This window comes from Morchella importuna, assembly GCF_003444635.1.
Source record: "Morchella importuna strain M04M26 chromosome Unknown Morimp01GS013, whole genome shotgun sequence".
NCBI lineage: Eukaryota > Fungi > Ascomycota > Pezizomycetes > Pezizales > Morchellaceae > Morchella > Morchella importuna.
In genome coordinates, this window is record NW_025763410.1 from 1,046,924 (window position 1) to 1,068,354 (window position 21,431).

General features: G+C 52.9%; 5 protein-coding genes across 5 annotated transcripts; 2 read left to right on the plus strand and 3 right to left on the minus strand.

The window, feature by feature from the left end:
* Positions 1-188: 188 nt before the first annotated feature.
* Positions 189-4,972, plus strand: LAJ45_05167 (uncharacterized protein; the record flags this gene model as incomplete). Its single annotated transcript, XM_046114739.1, has 12 exons — positions 189-232; positions 358-392; positions 479-600; positions 731-893; positions 950-1,131; positions 1,199-2,003; positions 2,435-2,556; positions 3,070-3,076; positions 3,144-3,267; positions 3,333-3,404; positions 3,458-3,508; positions 3,559-4,972. 12 exons carry the CDS (start codon positions 189-191, stop codon positions 4,970-4,972), a joined length of 3,141 nt encoding a protein of 1,046 aa, XP_045972288.1.
* Positions 4,973-9,445: 4,473 nt separating this feature from the next.
* LAJ45_05168 (uncharacterized protein) lies at positions 9,446-10,457 on the minus strand (the record flags this gene model as incomplete). Its single annotated transcript, XM_046114740.1, has 2 exons — positions 9,446-9,631; positions 9,780-10,457. The coding sequence occupies 2 exons, from the start codon at positions 10,455-10,457 to the stop codon at positions 9,446-9,448; spliced, it is 864 nt and encodes a 287-aa protein (XP_045972289.1).
* Positions 10,458-11,463: 1,006 nt separating this feature from the next.
* LAJ45_05169 (uncharacterized protein) lies at positions 11,464-13,171 on the plus strand (the record flags this gene model as incomplete). The annotated part of the gene is made up of 4 exons (XM_046114741.1): positions 11,464-11,842; positions 11,907-12,020; positions 12,100-13,019; positions 13,085-13,171. The coding sequence occupies 4 exons, from the start codon at positions 11,464-11,466 to the stop codon at positions 13,169-13,171; spliced, it is 1,500 nt and encodes a 499-aa protein (XP_045972290.1).
* Positions 13,172-18,920: 5,749 nt separating this feature from the next.
* On the minus strand, positions 18,921-20,079 carry LAJ45_05170 (uncharacterized protein; the record flags this gene model as incomplete). Its single annotated transcript, XM_046114742.1, has 3 exons — positions 18,921-19,477; positions 19,541-19,723; positions 19,779-20,079. The coding sequence occupies 3 exons, from the start codon at positions 20,077-20,079 to the stop codon at positions 18,921-18,923; spliced, it is 1,041 nt and encodes a 346-aa protein (XP_045972291.1).
* A 1,048-nt stretch (positions 20,080-21,127) lies between these two features.
* Positions 21,128-21,421, minus strand: LAJ45_05171 (uncharacterized protein; the record flags this gene model as incomplete). The annotated part of the gene is made up of 2 exons (XM_046114743.1): positions 21,128-21,305; positions 21,378-21,421. 2 exons carry the CDS (start codon positions 21,419-21,421, stop codon positions 21,128-21,130), a joined length of 222 nt encoding a protein of 73 aa, XP_045972292.1.
* Positions 21,422-21,431: the final 10 nt, after the last annotated feature.

The window sequence follows — 21,431 nt, forward strand, 5'->3', positions numbered from 1 at the left end:
GTGAAGCACTCGCTCCTGCACCGATCTACAGAGAGAGCGAGAGAGATAAACAACACACAGCACAGAACTATCTACACATTCACCACCACCACCACCACCACCACCGCCGCCGCCACCACCACCGCCAATCACCCCCCAGGCCATCGCCCCCATCCTGCACCTGTCTGCCTGTCTGTCCACGCACTGCCATGAGTGCCGCCCAAGATAAGCGGAAAACGCTGAATGCAATCATGTAGGCTCTTCACCTCCCTCCCTCATCCCCTGCCCGCCCACCACAGCTCCCAGCAGTCCTACAGCACAAGAGAAACGAGAACCCAAAGAAAGCACAGAGAGAGACTGACATACACTCCCCCACAGCGAACTCAAGCGAGCCCTCGCCCAAACATCCGATGGTACGCCCACCACCTCCTCCTCCTCCTCTTGCTCCCACCACCCCCCTCTAACACGTTCCCCCCTCCTCCTCCTCTCCACCCACCAGGCTCCGAATCCGACGACTCAATCTCGTACCCGTCCAACCGCGGCCGCAAGCTCAAGCGAAAGGCCCGCTTCGTGCACGAGGGCGCCCTCAACGACGCAAAGGGCCCGCGTACCTACAAGGAGGTCAGTCTTCTTCGCTCCAGTCCTCAGTCCCCAGTCACCAGTCCCCAGTTTCAGGTCCCAATCCAACCTACTTGCCTACCTACCTCGCAACACATTCCCCCTGTGCTGAACATGTGCGTGTGGTATGTAGGAGATCGAGTACTTCGGCAAACGCCGCAAGATAATCTGGCGCAACCGCAGAGCGCGGCACCGCGCCGCCGACCGCGACTCCGCCAGTGAATCCTCCTCCGACAGCGACTCCAACGGCAGCGCCGTCGACGAAGACGACCCCTATGCTGAAGTCAAGCTCGACAGTACTTCCCCCCCCCTGCCCCTCCCCCTCCGCAGCACTAACACACACAACCCGCAGAGATCCTCGCCCCACTCGAATCCGCCGCAGACCTCCCCTCGCACCCCTCCCTAGCGCACATCTACACCACCACCACGCTCAACGAGCTCCTGCAGCAGTCACTCGACAAGCTCTGCGAGGAGCACGCCCACACCATGAAGCTCAAAAACCTGCTCACAGTCTTCCTCGGCGACGACCCATACGTCAACCTCGACAAGATGACCTGGCACAACGAGGACTACCTCTCGCAGGGCGCGCGAGCGCTCACAGCAGCTCCTCCGCGAACTCGCCGGCGACCCCGCTGCCCCGGACTCGGCCCGCGGCAGCGTCTCGGGGCCCTCAAACTCCCATCCTACTGCCGCCGCCGCCGCCAAGCCCACCGAGGCCGACACAGACATGGCCGACGCCGATCCCGAGGAGCACGAGCACGAGCACGAGCACGAGCACGAGCACGAGAACGGCGCCTCCTCAGCAACACTAGAATATACCGCGCCGCCCCCACCACCCGACGACGACCCCGACGCCACACAGGAATACAAGATGGAAGAGATCCTCCCCGACTCTCCGCCACGGCGCATGACCACCCGCTCCACACACCCACGCCGCCGGCAGCAACGGCAGCCCCCCCACCGCCTCCACCACCACCGCCACCGCCACCGCCGCGCCCGAAATCGACGCGTTCTTCTTCCCGCCCGACTATTCCGTCGACCGGACTTTGGGCTTCCTCCCGCCGAGGCCGAGGACACGCGGTGTCTGTTATCGACGGCCGTGCAGCGGCAGGACGAGTTCCTGCGCGGGCTGGGCAAGGTGCGTGACGGGCTGCTGCGGGCGGAGCGGCTGCGCAAGGGCGTGTGGGGCTGGTGCCGGGCGATGGAGGGGACGCGGGAGTATCTTGGTGGCGGCGAGGTGGAGGAAGTGGTGGGCACGGCGCTGAGCGATGGCGAGGACTGGTATGATGCCGATGCGTGGGGGCTGGAGGAGGGGCTGGAGAAGGGGAAGGAGGAGGAGGAGGATGGGGTTGAGACCGTGGTGCAGGGGAAGAAGACGAGGGGGAGGAGGGGGGTGGGAATTAGTGGTTTGGACGGGGAGGGGGAGGGGGGGTGGTTTTTTTTTGTAGGCTTTTTTTTTGTGTGGACTGTTCTTTTTTTCTTTTCTGTGCTGGGACTGTCGTGGTGGTCCTTGGTCTGTCTCCTCTGTTCTTCTTTCTTTCTTTCTTGTGCTGTGCCGTGCTGTGCTATGTATGTCATGCTCTTCTCGTCTCGTCTCGTCTTGTATCTTCTACTATTCCAAAAATAAAAGCATCCATCCATAGCCTAGACCTTCATGTACCTTCTCTTGCTACCGCATCTGTTCTGTGTATCTAGAGCCAATGATCTTTCTAGCCGGTCGCCCAGTCGCCCAGTCGCCCATGCTTTCGATAAAGGGCCAGTTAACGGCTGGATAATTTTTTTTTTTATCTAGCATGATTGAAGACTGAAGCTTTGAGTAAAGTTTAACTATAAACAGAGTATACCCTCGGCGCAAAAGCATACGCAGACGCAGACGCAGACGCAGAAACGGAAGACGCAGCAGCAGCAATGGGGATGTTGAAGGCATGCATGCAGAATGTTAGGTTAAATTTAGATCAAGTAGGCAGCATAGTAGGATAGTTTAAGATGGAGTAAGATTAATAACACACCTAAGCCTACGCAGAGGCACTCGCCAAAAAAAAAAAAAAAAAACTCACGTCCCAACCGTTGCGGTACTTGTTTCACCTACAGCCAGACTTTTTTTTTATTTTTTTTTGGTGAGTACCGCCAAAACTCGAAAGAAAAAAAAAAATGGCCATCTCCGGCCAGGGATTATCACTCGAGTGATTGGCTGAATGGCATTGATCTGCATATATCAGAAGTTTCCCATACAAAGTAATTTTGATCTCTGGAAGCTAGCCAATCCCCCGGAGTTATGGCGTATAGAGTATATGTGCGTTATATATATATATATATATATATATTAGGTCATGGCCGTGTGCATCTACTGAAAACCAGGGGGGGGGGGGGGTCATGGGTTGGCACTCGGGTCTTGGTAGTGACCTGTACCAATAATAGGAAAAGTACCCGGTTAATGTGTGGGTTTTGGGTTTGTTTTGGGTGTTGTTGAAGTTTCCCGGTATGATCAGAATCCTCTTTCTAGTCTAGACCTCTGGTTTGCTGACGGTCGTCGTGGGGGGAGATAGACCAGTGGCTGACATGGTGGTCCAACTCGAATGCCACGCACCCCAATGAGCGTGTTGGATACTATCTTGGTATCTATGCGATGTTTAACGTGCTCGCTTTTATTTCGCTGTGTGCTTGGGCATGGTAACTTCTCTTATCTCCTTTATGCTCATATCATGGCAGTGCTAACTAGTGGTTTGATTTTACAGGCATCTATTCCACGGCGTGGTCGCCTCGTCGGGCAGAAACCTGCACCGGGAGTTGTTGAAGACGGTCATGAGGTATGTTATATTCTCCGTCTAGCTGTTGAGTCGATTGGCTAACGATGTGACAGTGCTCCCTTCCCGTATATTAGCCGTATCGACACTGGTATTACGACCAACAGGTATTTACAAATAATTGGCATTATAATATCAAAGCTAACCCCGGGCACAGGTTCAGCCAAGACATGCTCCTCGTGGACGGCACCCTCCCCCTCTCCCTCCTCAACACCGCCGCTGAGCTCTTCACCTTCATCACCCAACTCGCCCTCATCGCCGCCGCCACCCCCTTCATCCTCGCCACCTTCCCCCTCCTCCTCGCCACAACATATGCCCTCCAACACCTCTACCTCCGCACCTCCAAGCAACTCCGCCTCCTCGACATCTCCTCCAAATCCCCCCTCTACACCCTCTTCAACTCCGCCGCCACCGGCCTCCCCACCCTGCGCGCCCACGCCGCCTCCACACACCTCACATCTCAAACCACCGCCGCCCTCAACACATCCCAGAAACCAGTATACCTCCTCTACTGCGTGCAGGTGTGGCTAAATCTCGTACTGGACCTCATGGTTGCCGGGCTGGCGCTCACAATCACCTCCATCGCTGTCTCGGGCCGCGCTCCGCTGTCGACGAGTGCGGTGGGGCTGGCGCTGGTGAATATTACGACACTGGGAGAGACGCTGAAGAATTTAGTCGTCTCGTATACCGCGCTGGAAACGTCGCTGGGCGCTATTGCGAGGCTGGAGTCTTTCGCGCGGACTACACCGCGGGAGGACGACGACACCACCACCTCCTTAGACCCACCGCCACACTTCCCCGCCACCGCCGGTGCTGCGCCAGCAATCGAGTTCCGCGGCGTCTCCGCCTCGTACACCCCCACCGGCCCGCAAGTGCTAACCGACATAACACTCTCCTTCCCCCCCGCCACGCGCACCGCCATCATCGGCCGCAGCGGCAGCGGCAAGACCACGCTCCTCGCGACACTAACACGCCTGCTCGACCCATGTTCTGGCACCATCACGCTCGGCGGCATCGACACGCGCGCTGTTCCGCGGCGCGACGTGCGTGCTGCGCTCACGGTTGTGCCGCAGGACGTGTATGCCTTCCCTGGCACCGTCCGCCAGAATCTAGACCTAGCCGGCAGGTGCGGCGACGATGAGCTGCTGCGCGTGCTGACGCGGCTGGAACTGGTTGGTGCTGGGCGGCCACTAGGGATGGAGGGGGCGGGGGTGCTAGACGCGCAGCTGGAATGGGGACGGCTAAGTGTTGGACAGCGGCAGCTGTTTGGGCTCGGCCGTGCGGTCGTCAAAGCGCGTCGGGGAGGGGGAAAGGGGGTTCTGGTGCTGGACGAGGCGATGAGCAGTGTTGACGTTGCGACGGAGCGGGTTATGGGTGCTGTTGTGGCGGAGGAGTTTGTGGGGTGGACTGTGGTGGCGGTGATGCATCGGCTGGCGGGGGTGGAGGAGGGGTATGGGCGGGTTGTTGTGATGGAGGGGGGGAGGGTTGTGGATGTGGGGAGTGTGGAGGAGGTGAGGGGGCGGGGGAGGCTGGGTGGTGGGGGCGGGGGGAGTGGTGGTGTAAGCAGCTAGGGTTTATATATTTTATGTTATGTTAGGTACTTGAGTTATGTGGTTTATGTTAGGTATGTGGTTTATGTAGTTTAATGACATTCCGCTTTCTTGTTCAACTGAGTTGCGCGCGTGTGGAGAGGGCCAATGATCGCAACTCCATGAAATACCACGTCCCCTGCCAAGCCAAGCCAAGCCAGCGCCTGTCTAGAAAACCCTCCATAGCAACCACGACCCAACACAAAAACGCGAACATCTCAACAACCACATATCGAACAAACATTAAATCAGAAATATAACAAAACTAGATAGTGAAGAAACGAAATATGAAAAAACTACCATTTTGTGTGACTGCTATTTGCATCATAACACTGATTTCACCCTTCTTGGCATACTATCAACCCAGACCATCAAAAGTCACTTACGGGATATTTACCCACTCTTCGATGGCAACTCGCCATAGCTTGTCTATTCTATGAGGCCCAAGGTCTTCTCTCCCTCTTGTGCCATCTTCCCCTCAACTTAGATTTATACCCCCTCGCTAGCTCACAACCATGAGCCTCCCACCCATCCTCCACCAACAGCGCACCACCAGGGCCCCCTAGACTAAGCCAATAGGGTCTGCCATTATCTCTGTCGCATATTGTACCCCAGGCGATTATTTGATCGCACTCTCTCGTCAGGTTGGCATTGGCGGATTAAAATAAGAGGATATCTTGAGCCATGTTGAGATGCGCAACATATTGTGGTTGTAGTGCAGCCACTCTTGAATGGAGGCCTAAGATGTCTTTAGTCTAGCAGCCTCGGTGCATGGCTTATACTTAACCCTCATACCAGTGGGATTTGGGATGTGTTCTATGACGGCCTTGGATGTACAAACAATCCTTCTCACAACCTCAAATTCCATGTGTGTTGTCTAGTACACCATAGAACTCTCTTTTCCTTTCTCTCATGTATAAGAAGTCAGCCGGATTCAATGGGAGTTTAGTTATATATGACCCTGTGCTTTAATTGCGACATTCCTTCTTAAGCTTGCCATTTGTGTCTCCACCGGAGGTAAATACCGATAGGCACAATCGAGCTTGGCCTAGAGCTCGAGTTGGCCCTAACTGTGGACGTAAAGGCTCGAGCCTGTTCGGCTTGTGCCCATCAAGAATGATTCGGAGGTTTTGACAGGTGGTTTTCGACATCTCACTATCTGGGGTATATACAGAGGCTCGATTGCTACGCATTCTCGGATGAAGAAGGATGACAGTGCCGGTCCGGATTAAGTCGGTTGGTGCCGCAGCTTATCTTTGTAGGCTCTGCGAAACTAACACATATTCTTAACCAAGTCCATCCACAATTACAACGCGTTGAAACACCTATACATTTAGATAACCTGCACCACAACGTGTCGTGACACCTCTTCCGCTACCTTCTCGTCAACGTGGGTTTAGGTGTACAATTCGACGGAGATGGGCGCTGTTGGTAGTATAGAGCCTTGATAAAGCGGGACCGCGCACGTCTTTTCCACACTCAGCTGCAGGTTTACAGCCATACTGGAGGCGCGCAAATACCCACTGTCTGTATACTTACTTTCAAGAACGATCGACTACGATGAGAGCTTTCTGGCTTCTCCAGCTCACTACCCACCCCCACCACCTGCATCAGGCCGCTATATAAGAGCTAACCCATCCCCTCCGCAATGTCAACAACTGCAAGATCTCTCTCGACATGTATTGTCCAAGTCCGTCCCGACAACCTCACGTCTCGTTTTCCAATCACCCGCTCTCACTCGCTCCCACCGGTCGGTATTCATCCCCCGGTTATATCCCGCTCGAAGATAAAGTTTTTTTTTTTTTTGTTTAATTCATTAATTGGCTCGAATATAAAGTAATATAAGTCCTGGTAGTGTAATGACCTGCACATTCTCACTAAAAATATTAAAAAAATTAGCAAAACCGAGAGAGGTCTGAGTTCGAATCTCAGCCAGGACAATATTTTTTTTTGGTCTCCTTTGGAAGAGGTACCCTTTCTTCCCTCCTCCTCCTCCGCCCAGAATTTTCACAGCCGAAGCAGCAGTCAGACCACACAAGCCCCTAAATAGTACCTTTACAAGTGTGTATCTATCATTCCATCAATCATTGGTAGACAAAGCACAGTAACGCCCCCCGAAAAAACATCTCAGGGTTAGGGTTTGGTTCTACCTCACAACCAACAACCACACCCCCACAAGCAACATCAATACACGAATCCACAACATGACACAAGTAATAAGCGACTCGCCAGGCTCGGTACTTCCTACCACACGCTTTGTCTGAGCTTTCCGGGATCGTTTTGAGATAATTATTTTCGCATGTTCAGGGTTAGGGTTGCATGTGGAGTGGGTTTTTCGGCCGCCGGGCTGTTGGGTCGATGATCTCTGTGGTGGGGAGATGTGGGGGAGATGTGAGCACTAGAGAAGGAGGATAGGGAGGGAGGGAGAGAAGGTTTGCTTGGTGGGCTGGAAGGGATTGTACTAGGTATGCGTAGTGAGTGAGTGGGCCAGCTTTCGCGACGCCGGATGATAAATTCAGGCACTGGAGGTTGTGATTGTGTACTTCCTCGCGTACATTATTATTTCTACTGGGATCCGGAGTAGATATACTCATCATTATAGTTCTTTATACGATATTCACGCATGGGATGGAAAGATGATCATAGGTTTGAACCATAGCCAGGGCCAGCTAGCTAGCTCACGTACCCTTTTGCCATTATTCATGCTTTTAATACTTTACATGCACTACCACTCGATTGCCGAACTACACCGTCTAGATGGACTAGAAGGGGCAGAAAAACAACTGTCTGGTATGTTGGCAATGAAAGCCGGCGGAAACAGTCGAGAGAGAGCTGTGTATGTACAGTCTGTTCTATGGAATACGCTACTGCTAGTTACATATACATACACAACTGTGGGCCTATGAAGAGGAACCAATAGGTGGCAGGACAACCTGTTCTCGATGATGTCGTAGAAGGCTATCTTGCTTTTCGTCTGATAGGTTGGTTCTCGCTATAGCCATTGGAACATACAATGCCGTGCATTACCTGCGGACGAACTTGATATAGCAATGACTTCTCTTTGTACTACTAGCTATAGGGTTGTCATATTGGCTTAATAAAAACCGTGGATTGCAGTAGTTGCATGCAATTAATGAATTAAACAAAAAAAAAAAAAAAAAAAACCGTGGATTGCAGTGGGAAGTGGTAACTTTAATGACATGCGCACGTGAGGCAGCGGAGAAGATGTTGTGGCTAGCCAGTTCTGCTTCTTTCTCCAGTACTCATCTCCAGAGTTTCCAATGGGACAGGGTACTGTTGGGCTGTCCCGGGACTAAGCTCCCTGGGCCGTGTTTGGGGAAATAGCCAGTGCTAAGCGATAATTCTGTAGCGTTTAAACTGATGATATTGTAAACCGGATTCCCTTGACTTGATGGTTGATGATACCCTCAAGTCTTCGGAGAATCAAGCCCTATTTATACATGTTGGAAACTATGCCAAGGCCCGCTTTCTAATACTAACTGACACAACGATAATAGAATAAGATAATGCTCCCGAAGATAACCCAGATAGAAAAGCGGCCCCGCATAGTTCCGTCCTCCATTCTAATTCCGACACGTAACCATGAACCTTGCAATTGCCAGTCATTGGGCTGTACCATACTATTATCCTAGACCTACTTCCCTAAGTAGAACAGCCTACAGCCGTAAGCCCCGCTTCCTATTCTATTCCGGGTGAGGCACCCAATAGTAAGCGTGCCGTCATAATAGTATAACACTAGTGTGGTAACACCGCGTGCTCCCACACTACCCGATACCTTTCTATGCTTGTCCTTCCGTTACCCGACCGTCCTTGCATCACAACCCGTCACTCGTATTCCTCATTGTCCTAAGCCTCTTAGAACAGTGCTCCGTAGTTCCCGTAACAGGCCGGGGCTGGGCTGGCATTTTCTTCTTGGGATTGGGCCGGGCCGCAATGTGCCAGTCCTAGGACTGGTCCCAAGGAACTTATGTTTTCAAAAGGTCGTGTGTTCTCTGGGGAAGAAAGGAGAACATCATATTGGGGCAACTGTTATCTCCAAAATCCATGATCCTTGACCAGAAATGAACACAGTGTCCCAGATATCTTAAGCCTCTCTCACTATTTGGTCAAACATCAAGATATTTGAGTAACCTAACGGGGTCTCCAACTATTTCAGTGCTATGAGTAGTTCTGGGACCAGTCCCGGGACTGGTCCCAGCAGACGCTCCTGGGCCGGGACAGGGTCCCCGATCTTCTTCTTGGGTTGGGCTTTTGCTTCTCAGTCCCGGGCAGTCCCATTGGAATCTCTGCTCATCTCGCAACACATCACCACACGAACGAGAACAAGTGTCGTTTCACAGTACTATCCTCAATTCTTGACACGGTAACCAAAAACAAAACATCAATTGAATTGAAGCGCAAACAAAACAGACTAAACACTACATACATATACACCTACACCCTCTCAAACTCCGCCCACCACACATCCATCGTCCTACACCTACTCACATCCTTCTCCTCACTCACCCCCGCCTCCGCATTCACCCTTTCCAACTCCACCCTCGTCTCCCCCTTCAATCTCTCCACCTCCTTCTTCACCTCCTCCTTCCCCACCAAGACGCTCTCCACCTCGTCCCAAAACTGCTTATAAAACACACCCAACTCACCTCCCACTGGCCATCCTTGACATCCTCTCCCGGCGTCACCATCCCCTCCCGCCCCTTCACCACCCCCCACCCCGCCCTCCCCGCCATCTCCTTCACCTCCGCCGGCGCCGGTGCCGCCTGACATTTGGCTCCGTCGCCGCACGCTGCACCGGGTTCTTCGCATCATAAAACACCGCCTGACACCTCGCCGCCAGCACATGGGGCTGCTGCTCCTTCAGCGTCCCTTCAAAACTATACTCCGCGACCAGCAACTTCGGGGCGTATGGCCTCAGCGCAGTCAGACTCTCGAGCACGGTTGCCTTGGATGGGAAGTACCACAGACTGTGGCTCAGTATGATGAAGTCGAAGTTGTGCCCCGCCGGCAGGGTGGACAGGTATGTGTGCGGGTCCGTAGCATGAAACGAGATGCGGCCGCCGAGCGGTGAGGACAGGATGTGGTTGCGGGCGGCAGAGACGGTGATGGGGTGGCCGTAGTCGAGGCGGGCTGGGTCGACGCCGGTGATGTGGCCGGTGGGGCCGACGAGGTGTGCGAGCACCAGGGTGGTCTCGCCTTGGCCACAGCCGAGCTCGAGGACCTTGGAGCCCGCCGGGATGTTGAATTTGGACATGAGGGCGAGGCGATGGCGGAACTGCGGGAGCACGTAGGTGTTGAGGTGCTGCGGGCTGTGGAGGTAGCTTTGGGCGAGGAGGGAGAGGGTGTCGTCGGTGGCTGTGAGGGTGGTGGTGGTGGCCACAGCGGCGGGGATTGTCATGGTGGCTGTGGACGTGGAGGAGGCGGTCATGGCTACGGGGATGAGCATTGCGGTGATAGAGATGGATAGATGGAAGAAGATAGAACTAGAAGATCGTGGGTATGTGTGATGTGAGAATGGATTGGATTGTGCTGTCAGTGCAGAGCGTGGAGGGGAGGAGTGAGCTGGATGGGCGGTTTTCGCACGAGCTTTCTATTGACGTGTTCTGGGCGCTGTGCGACCTTCCTCTCTGAGCTGCTGCTCGATTTGGCTGTTGCGGTTTGGGGGGGGGTGGGGGTGGGGGTCACTGGTACCTGCAGTTGGGGGGGGGGAGGCTGGCAAGTTTCAGGTAGTGTGATGAGGAGGAGGAGGTAATTTCACACCCAGACCTAGGTCCAATTGGGATATTCTTCACGGGCTGACCAAGAGCCGGCAGTCGTCGGGAGTGATGGTGATGTGCAGTCACCCAGTCAGCATGGGGTTTGGGGGGGTGTTTGACTTGTGGCTGGAGGATGAATTGAATAGATGGATGATTACTAGCTAGGTAGCTGGCTGGAGATAATCCTTGACTGTGTTGATATCTCCCCATCTGCTGTGGGTTCCGTTTTATCAGCCGTTGTGCCTGGAGCGAGTGATCGGCAGGAGGGTAAAGTAATCTGGTGTTACGATCATTACTAGTATCGGCACGGCGCTAACCGAATGTGGCCTAGCACCTGCGCGGGGAATAGTAGATTCCCAATGCGGACACAAATAGTAACCCCGGCTAGCGATGTCTCAGTTGTCAAGCGTTATCAGCGATCAGAGAATGACAGCGCCAATGATATCCCGGTCGGTTCCATAGCAGGGATGCGTTTAATATGAACCGGTCAGGACGACGACGACACGACAGCTGGAGTAGCTCACCGACAGACACCTCTCCACCGAGATCCTCTTCTCGAGCTTCGTCGTCTTCACCCTCTGCTCTCTGCCCTCTCCCTCCTCCAGAGACAGTCAGAGACAGACAGACACTCCCTCCTCCAGAGACAGTCAGAGACAGACAGACACTCCCCCCCCACCCCAATTACACACCACAACCATGGCCGTCCACACTGCCCCCGCCGCCGAGGACGTCCTCCCCCCCTTCACGCCCACCAAGCCCTTCCTGCGCAGCCTCACCCTCCTCACGCCCTCCACAATGCGCACAACCCTCACCCGCCTCCTCACCAATGTGCAGTTCCGCGCCACGCTGCTCTGCTTCGTCATCATCGTGACGGTCGACATGGCGGGCTACCTCAGCTCCGCGCCGCAGGTGCGGCTGTTCGAGTCCATCGTGTGTCTGGACTACTACCGCGAGAATGATCCGAGCCTGATTGGTGGGGATGGGAGTGTGCCGGAGGAGCTATGTAAGGTGGATAGTGTGCAGAGGGAGATTGCGATGCTGAATGGGATGCAGACGCTGTTTTCGAATATCCCTGGTATGTTTTGAGAGGAGGCATGCGGAATGGTGGGGTGGGGGTAGGTGCTAATGTGTGTGTGTAGGTGTGGTACTCGCAATCCCGTTCGGCGTCATGGCAGACCGCTATGGGCGGCGACCAATGCTCATGCTGACCCTCCTCGGTCTCTCCCTCTCCTCCGCCTGGGTGCTTCTAATCTGTACCTTCCCCCCCCTCCTCCGCGCTCCCTCCCCATCCTTCTCCCCGCCTCCATCACTAACAAACACACTCTACCTTAGGCTGGTTCACCCTCCCCATCAAGCTAACCTGGCTCTCCTCCCTCTTCTACACCCTCGGCGGCGGCGCCTCCGTCGGCTCCGCCCTCATCCTCATGATCATCGCGGACGTGACCCCCGCCGCACAACGCAGCACCCTCTTCTTCCACCTGCAAGCTTGCGTCCTCCTCTCCGAACTCGTCGCCCCCCTCCTCGGCTCCCTCCTCATGTCGCGCAACGTCTGGATCCCCCTCCTCGCCGGCCTCGCAATCCAAACACTCGGCATCCCCATCGCCGCCCTCCTCCCAGAGACCAAGTCCGCGCACCCCACCACCACCGACGCCGAGAGCAGCGAGGACGAAGAGACTGCTCCGCCGCCGAAGAAGGAGGGCGAGAGCGACTACCGCGCTGTGTTCTCCTTCTTGCTGGCGGACCTGAATACGGCGCTGCTGGTGCTGACGTTCCTGATCGCCACCATTGGCCGGCAGGCACTCGAGATCCTACTCCAATACGTGTCGAAGCGGTACTCGTGGCCGCTTGCCACCGCCAACATCCTCTTCTCGCTGCGGGCAGGGATCAACCTGCTGCTTCTTCTGTTCCTCCTGCCATTCATCGGCACGACGCTGCTCTCGCGCTTCGGCTACACCTCCGCCGGCAAAGATCTCCTCATCGCGCGGGTCAGCATCGTACTGATGGCTGCGGGCTTCGGCGTAATCGGCGTGTCGCCAGGTGCGGCAGGGATGGTGCTGGGGCTGGGTGTGTATACGCTCGGCAGCGGGTTTGGTGCTGCGGCGCGGAGCCTTGTGACGGGGATGGTGCGGAGGGAGGAGGTGGGGCGGTTGTATACTGCGATTGCGGTGGCGGATATGGTGGGGGGTCTTGTTGCGGGGCCGGCGCTGAGTTGGTGTTTTGCTGTGGGCATGGCGTGGGGGGTGTTGCTGTGGGTTTGCCGTTTTTGGTGGCGGCGGGGCTGTTTGTGGCGGTGGGGGGGGTGGTTATGGGGGTGAAGATAAGGGATGGTGGGGAGGGGAGGGAGGGGTATGTGAGGGTGGAGGGGGAGGAGGAGGAGGAGAGGGTGGAGAGGGAGAGGGAGTAGTGGGGTGTGTGTCGTCGGCGTTTTGTGCATTGTTAGATATAGTAGATGTGAATTTAGCAATAAGAATACCAGTTTTCGTTTGTACAAACATATAGCAAACAGTAAAGAGCTTATCTCTCTCTCATAGTATTATCGGGTGGCCATAGGTGATAAAAAAGTCTCTCCAGAAATTGCCCAAAACACCAACTAATTCACAACCTCGGTGATCGTGATTCATACCGTATGTACGTTACCCATCTAGCCAGCCAGCAGGCGCGTTCTCCCAGATATTCAGCTAGCTAGTAGCTCCCCCATATAACCACACAACCAACTATCATTTGTAGCTACCTAGTCGTGGGGTTGGTTGTCGTCGTTTCAACAATATGACCGCATCCCACGAGCCCAACAGTACCCACATATATACATCGTGAGAACCAAACAACCAAAACCAAAACGTCCGATTCACGACTATCCGCATCCATCAGCTATATATATATCTTCAATTAGTAGACCTTTTAATTGATCAACTATCTAAACCCGATATGCTCCGGTGGCTATCTTCTCTTATAGTTAGTCTCGGAGGTGCATGAGAAGCTCAAGATTTCGACATTTAAAACACACATTATCACTCGGTCACTAGCAGTTCTTCGGTGGCGTGGAATTGCAAGCACACTGGTTCCCCCGTTTCTTTACGCTGAAGTGGGGTATAATAATCTCCCAAAATGCGTCTCCTACAAAATCGTGGTGTTTGGGGGTGTTTTGTCTACCCGAGCGCATGTAACCAACGAATTAAACAAAAAAAAAAAAAAAAAAAAGGAGAAAAAAAAAGTCCACCTGAGCGTTCTTTTTCTTTTCTTAATGCAAGTACTTGGCGGTCCAGTCTGCGACCGTGAGAAACTGGGATAATAGGGTGCGTACGTCAATACAGGCATTTAATTTTTTAATGCGAGCCTGATTTGAGTCCGCACGCGGATGCTAGAATGCCGTAATAAAGAGCAATGGTGTTTATGGGTCGGTCGGTGGGAGTTGTAAAGTTTGAATTATCGCATTCTCCCGTGATTGTATGTATATACGTACAAACAACGGCCAGTCTATCACGAGTTTTCAGATATTTCACATGATCTATTTACTCGGGGTTGGTACAAAACAACTCGTACACTCTTATTTACACGATGAGGATACTAAATCCAATAATGCCAACCCGAGAGCAACACACAGAAATTGTCTCGAATCCGAGTGACACTCCATGACTCCACACCACCGCCCCCATCCCCTCGGCCCCCATCCCCTCCGCCCCCATCCCCTCCGCCCCCATCCCCTCCGCATCTCACCCGCCCATCGATAAACACCCGCACCAAACCAAGATACTGCCCACCTTCCCTCTCGGTCCTCCCACACCTCTCTCCTCTATTTTTACCCTCGTCGACTGGGGGGGTGATTACTAACCTTCCAACAACAGACTAGCCACAACAACAACTAAATCAATGCACTCGGCCACATCCGGACTTCTACTATTGGCCAGCCACCGCTGTCGTTCGGCGTGACTCCGCGACCAGCGACGATAATAACGCATCATTCTATCTTCCGGCCACACCGCCAAGAGCACAACTCCTGGCTTCGCTTCCACGATGATAGAGTACCTACCTGCTCATCAAAATTAAAATTCTTCCGCTGACTGCCTAGCGCTCGGGCCGGGTTCTGTCTATCACTCCCTCGCTCACCGGGGGAGCTAGGGGGGGAGTGTGATTGTTACGATAAGCCGAGCTTACGGTAGTTGTAAAACGGGAGCCAAAGCGATCTGCGGAACTAGAGGAAACTGGGGGTGGGGATAATTACGCGACCTTACAATTGGAGGAAGGGCCAGAGTAGCAGGGAACGTAACCAGTTAGTAAGGCAACACAAACACAGTCACTCAGGATTATTATTCCAACGCTTTCGTATCTTCGAATTTCGCCGTCCATGGGCGAATCGATTATTATTCTCTCGGCCAGCTACGGATCCCGCGATTATTCTATCTGTGTCTGTACGATACGTACCGCACGCTGTATCCGTCCCAATCGCTGCCCATCTCAATCTCCCTAGTACCCTCGTCCCTGCCAATGCGGAAAGCCACAGCCTGAATCATCATACAGGAGCTTATTTCAGCCACTCCCGCAGCCAAGTAGACCTGGCCCGAGTGCCGACCGGCCGTGCGCCTGAAACCGACCCCGAGGGAGGTGATGGGGGCCATCGGCATTGCCTTGGCAACGGGCGCGGCGGTGGCCGATTTGATTGATTACATTGGCAGGTGATTGACAGCTCGCTTGGAGTAGGGGTAATGTCGGGCTTTCGTTGTTGTGAGGCTGCTTAGCAGAAGATTCTCGAGCGCGATAATTAGCACCCATCCCCCGTGATCATGGTGTTGAGTTAGATAGAGACTTGTTTGTTAATATTATAATTATGACGCTTCACTAGTCAAGGTCAAGCCCGTATTTTCAAACAGCCTATCTGCCAGTAAGCAGGCAAACAAGTAAAATTGCAACTGCCATCTTTTTTTAAACATCTAGTAGCTCCATGATGTCTCGCCCTAAGAAGCCGGCTACTTAGCGACTCTCGCGATCGTTCTTGTGGCTTTTGTGGCGTGGTAATCACAGCTCTAGCTCTCTCACTAGACTCACACTCTACTGCGCTGCACGGCCATGTCTCGCATCCAAAACTGTTGATCGCCCTTCATCTTCAGCCATTAGTTCATATCCTTCTAACAGGCATCAATTCATCCAGCTCTGCTCTTCTATCTACCACCGGAACAACCACATGACCCCTGTATCCACACAAACTCCCGAATTACTGATTGCCCCCTAGCAATCTCTCCACCGAGGTTGGTTTAGGGTGCTGACCACCCACTTCTACCGCGCAGGGAAGGTGAGAGGGTGGCTAGATAATTAATCTGCCCGTCCTAATCTCAAAGTAACCAGGAAACGAAACGGCCGGATCGGAGGTAGCGCTCATGGGTAGGTACAGGTAGTGTGCTAGGGTGTGGCTAAAAGCAACTGACCGCTGTGGTTGTGGTGATTAGATTACTAGTAGTTGAGATGACGATAGGCTGGCTGTAAAGCCGTGAGACCTGTAGGCACAGGGATAGGTGATTATTTGAGGAATTGCGTGATGTGACTGTACTGGTTTAATTTGTCGACTTTGCAACGTCTTCCAGCCCTCGCGATCAACTAATCCACCGCGCGCAACGTAGTCCTGGCTATAATCTATATTTGCTGCGCGCTCATTTGGCGGCTAGCTGAGACATCGGTGGCTTTCTGTCAGCACTCCCCAACTCCCAACTTTTCAGCCTTCGAATCCTAGCCACCAATTGCAACCTGCCTGCCTGGATATACGCAGTGTGACAGCTGCCTTGTATGTGTATTTGTGCCCGCAGACCCCCTCTTCTGGGCGGCATCTGATGCACCCCCCCCCCCCCCGGCATGGCCCAGAACCTCCTCGAAAGCTTGATTTGAAGAGTTAACGCAGCACAGTCATCTCCGCTGCAGAACCGCTGCAGAAACCAGAATAAGCTCAACCTCTGTGCTCAGGCAGCGCAGATAGATACTTGGCCAATTCAGCCAATCGAGCATATCATCATCTCCTGCGCTTTAATTGCGGTCAGACCTCACCCCATCCCTTATAGTCATCTCGTTCCTCCTCTCTGTGGAATGGAACGGCGCGAAACCCCGTGATCTATCTTTGGACACGAACGTGTTAGTGTGTGGTAGAGTGTATAGGGAAGATAGGGATAGGTGAGTTCGGTAAAATAAAGAAGCACCGGCAATGGGCGCGGATGCTTAGGATCTGCTATCTTTACCGGTGTTCTCGCACACACACCGATATCTCGTACCACCTTCTCGCAGGGGGTGCATACGGGGAAGTTTGGTTTGAAGGGTTGATTTGGTAGTGATGTATTGGTTGCTACTGTGTAAGGCTGTTTCGGTCCCCCGGTTGCAGATGAATGAGGTTGGGTGGTTGGGTTGGTTGTGGCTGGTGAGTGTGTGATTGCGGTGGTGTAGTGGGGGATTGCGTTTTGTGTTTACCAGGTCGCTAGATGTTAATTGCATTACCTGGCCGATATGAGTTGTGTACAGATATCGCTAGACAACACAACCAGAAATTGCCAATATCGAGTGCTATCTCATGACTGAACCTCACCCTCTCTACCCCCGGGCCTCGCTAGCACACAGTCATCATCAATTTAATTACGATATTAGCGCCAAGGCAGCTAGCGACATTAAGAAACTATGATTGCAATTGCAATTATGCTGCCCACTTGTATCATGCATCGTCAAGCGCAATATCTGTAAGCAATGACATTATCACTCTGCTGAAACAGAAGGGATGGTTCGTATGACCATCACAGCTCTAGCTGTAGATGAGCTGCAACGCACTGTGAATTGCGTTTATTTAGCTACATACAACCTATACAATGTCTATTATTTGCTGAAACACCTCCATGAGGGTAAGCGTTGGATAGATAGCTGATCACAGCGGCCTGCAAATACCTCGTGGGGGCGGGCGTTTTGAAAAAAAGTAACTAGCTTACTTGTCTATTCCTATATTCAATTGCAATATGTCGATCTGCCCCAATTCTCCATAATTATCATCATCATGTTGTCGCGGATTGCGACAGTATCATACGAGCTCCCATCATGACTAGCTGGCTAGCTTAGTAGTAGCCCGAGTAGGCCGAGAGCAATCTCTGGGGAACCCGCTGTGCCACAACCACCAAAGGGCCAGAGTGCAATGCAGTCCAGTGGCGCCTTCACAAACCAATCAATCAATCAATGAATTGTGATTACACCCCTCTAGCTCTACCCTGTACCGTACAGCGTGAGGTAAAATTATTGTAGAAGTATGGGAAGAGTCCTATTGGCTTGCCCAGCCATAGAAACCCTGTTTTTAGGCCCCTGTTTCTACAATAATTTTCCCTCTCGCTGTACACTACCGACGACCTTAATCAACCCCCACATCGGTATCTGGATCGAGAGTACACGATCTTCCTTCTAGAGCACCCACCTTCCCAAAACCCGCCCACCCCCCCCCCCCCCCAGCGCCCAGATTACTTAGCACCTCCCCTTCCTGACTGTACCTACATTCGGAACAACTCGGGCACCCCATCAACCAAACACCCTCCCACCGAACCCCCCCGCCCCCACAATCCCGGCTGCCGCCCTCATGCGCCACCCCCGGTACCTGCATGTGCTTAAGTGTACCGAGCCTTGGCGTGCAGGGGTGCGAGGGGAAAAGCAGAATGATCGCCAGGCGTTGGCAGGAGATAGCGTGCATGGGAGCAAGCATCCTTGGCGGTGTGGCACTTTCTGCATTGGGGGGCCCGTAGGTGGGGTCGGCTGCGGGTGGGTGTAGTGCTGAGATATCTGGGATGCCGAGTTCGGCATGGGATCTGGAATTACATAGGTGCTCTACGGTGACAGGTGCTGCAGCACTGGGGGTGTGATCGACGGCAGTCTAAAATGGGGAGAAAAGTGGTAAGCTAGAGCAGTTGTGGCGCTGTATGGGTGAGAATAGGAAGGTGGCTAGGTATGTATGGGTGAATTTGTCTTTAATTGAAATGATCTCACTGGTTTAGGATAGATACGGAACGAAAGGCTTGACTGCAATAAGATGGGTAGGCATGACGCTAATATTGCTACTAATCCAACCAAACTAATAATAACATATTGATGATAAGAAACACATCCTATAGCTAAAATACACTAACAGACCACACAGCTCCAATTATCCCGCTAGCTCAGCTATGACCCGCATGCTCACCATGCTCACCATGTCCACCAGCAGCAGCACCAGTCCCCGTCGCAGCAGCAGCTCCCGCATGCCCATGATCATGATCCCTCCCATCCCAGTCTTCAACACCAAACATCCTCTTAAACTCCTCGCTCATCCTGGACGGAACATGACCTTCCGGCTTCCTCAGCGCCTTGAACTTATCAAGATCAACAACGTTCTTATCCTGCCACTCAAGGATGGCGTTGAAATCCCTGCACTTCCTATTAATGCTGAAGTCGGGGAAGGGGTGGGTCTGGCCCTCGACCCACGCCTGAGTCACGATATCAGTCGATGCAGTGCACATGAGGTGCTGCAGGATGATGTACAGGCAGTGCGAGGTGTGCACTCTGTGAAGTTCGGGGAATTGGCCGTCGGGGTACTTGGCGCGGAAGTAGTACTCAAAGTCCAGGTCGCGGCGGATGGCATTGAGGCAGTGGATCTGGTGAAGGACGTCGAGCTCAGCAATGTGCTTGTCGGGGCCGAGGCCGAAGTCGTCGGGGTATCTGGCTGTGCGGCTGGGGTCTAGATGTGATTAGGGTAAGATTAGTTTTATGTGGAAAGGTAGGGGGTAGAAGTGGGGGCTACCTTTGCCGAGTTTGATCACGTCCTCGGTGGTGATCCAGGTAGGACGGAGGTCGGCAACACGGTTCCAGGCTGCGTCGACTTCGGGGCTGGGGGGTGCGCGGTAGATACTGCCGTCCATGTCGAGTAGTGAGCCATTGACTCGGACATCATACAGCGGGATGTTGACATTGTTGAGAAGGGGAGCTGTTCCGGTGGGTCAGTAAAGCAGGCAAAGAAACGAGCAATAAGTTGTGCCTACAGTAGTAGTTGGTCCCCTTCAATAATGCGTTATTGACATTGTTACGCATGCGGTATGTGTAACTGTAGGAGGCCCCAAAGACAACCAGAGAAACGCAGAACAACCCAACATTGAGGAAGAAGAAGATGCGTCCCTTGCGGCCCGGCAAAATAGTAGACATGCTACGCTTCTCCTGGACCACGAACTCCTCCGAGCTAGAGCTCCTCGAGGACTCTTCGCCCACAAGATGCTCAGCGGACTCATCGCGGTAGGCGGGAGTCTTTTTGGTCATGGGGAGGTATCCCTTCTTCGTAAGAAACATCGTGTATGTGGGAGAAAACAAGGAAAATTGCAATAATAGTAAAGAGGAATAGGTTATGGAGAGGGAGGGAGGGAGTCCTTCGGGGGGAAGAAGGGAGAGAGATGAAGGCTGGAAAGCTTGCCGCCTTGATATATTGCAACGCTGCACTTGGCATCGTATGATAGGCAGGTGATGTGAGAAACTTGGAAGGTATTTTGATTATCTTGTAGGACCGTTGACCACCCCATGTCTCGATATATGTTGTGAAACGTTGCGAGCTCCTGGGGTGCTAAGGGGGGTTGATTTGTCTGAGCTTATGCTGATTAAATCGATGGGCGTATATTCGATATACCAGGGTCTGATAGTGCAAGAATCCTGGGACGACACCATCGGTCAATTGTAACTGCTACAATCTCGGATGTGGCGGTGCAAGTGATAGAAAACCTCAGTCTACATTATTTGCCGGTGGTGCCGATCGAAATACGTATATGGGTACAGAAAGACTGGTCAACATTCATCTGATTCACTTCAGAGATAGTAATCTTTACTAAGAGAGATAGGGCTGACTAACTCTAGTACTGTAGAAGAAGCTCCTCGGTAGCATGATTAGTCCCGTTCACAAGGACAAATGATACGAGTAAAGGCACCTTCCATTATGAAGCAAAGTGCCCCCACGTTCTCAATTGACGATCCCTCGTTAGTCTGAAGACAGAGATATTGTAATAATTGCCTCATAACACTAATTCAATTAGAAATGCTGTGACGATTAAGCAAGGCGCTAGTGAGTATCAATTCACCGAGCAGGCTCCTTGAAAAAAGTATGGATAGTAAAGATGCCGAATAAGAGATCTTTTTTTTGGAAGGTGTGCTATCCCGTTAGTCTGGAGTAGTTGGCTCTGATAGTGTCTGGACAGTCCGGGACCGAAGATAGGAATATCCGGCGATAGAGATAGGGATATTTGCAATATGGTAACCCTCAGATGAAGGGCATTCAGTGGTGGGGGCTATAATCATGCAGTAGCATCTACAGGGAAGGAGGCGGGTACCATTGACCGAAACTCAAAGTGGATCAGAGTGCAGCATCCCTTGTGGCTAGGCAGGTGTGGGGTATCGTTGAGTAAAGCTTCACCGCAATGACTCTACATGTCAACCCAATGCTCAACAACCCCGGTATCGTTCCCTGAAGCGAGCGGTAGATGGACGGAACTGCCCTGCCGTTTACTAGATATGGGGTATTCTCGGAAGCTCTAACAAATTTGTTGATCTTAGTAACTCTCACAGCTGTGTGGACTGTGGGATCTCAAGATATATAAACTCACCTCTCACCCGTCTTTTCTCTCTCCCTCATCCAACACAACCACATCCTCTCAACA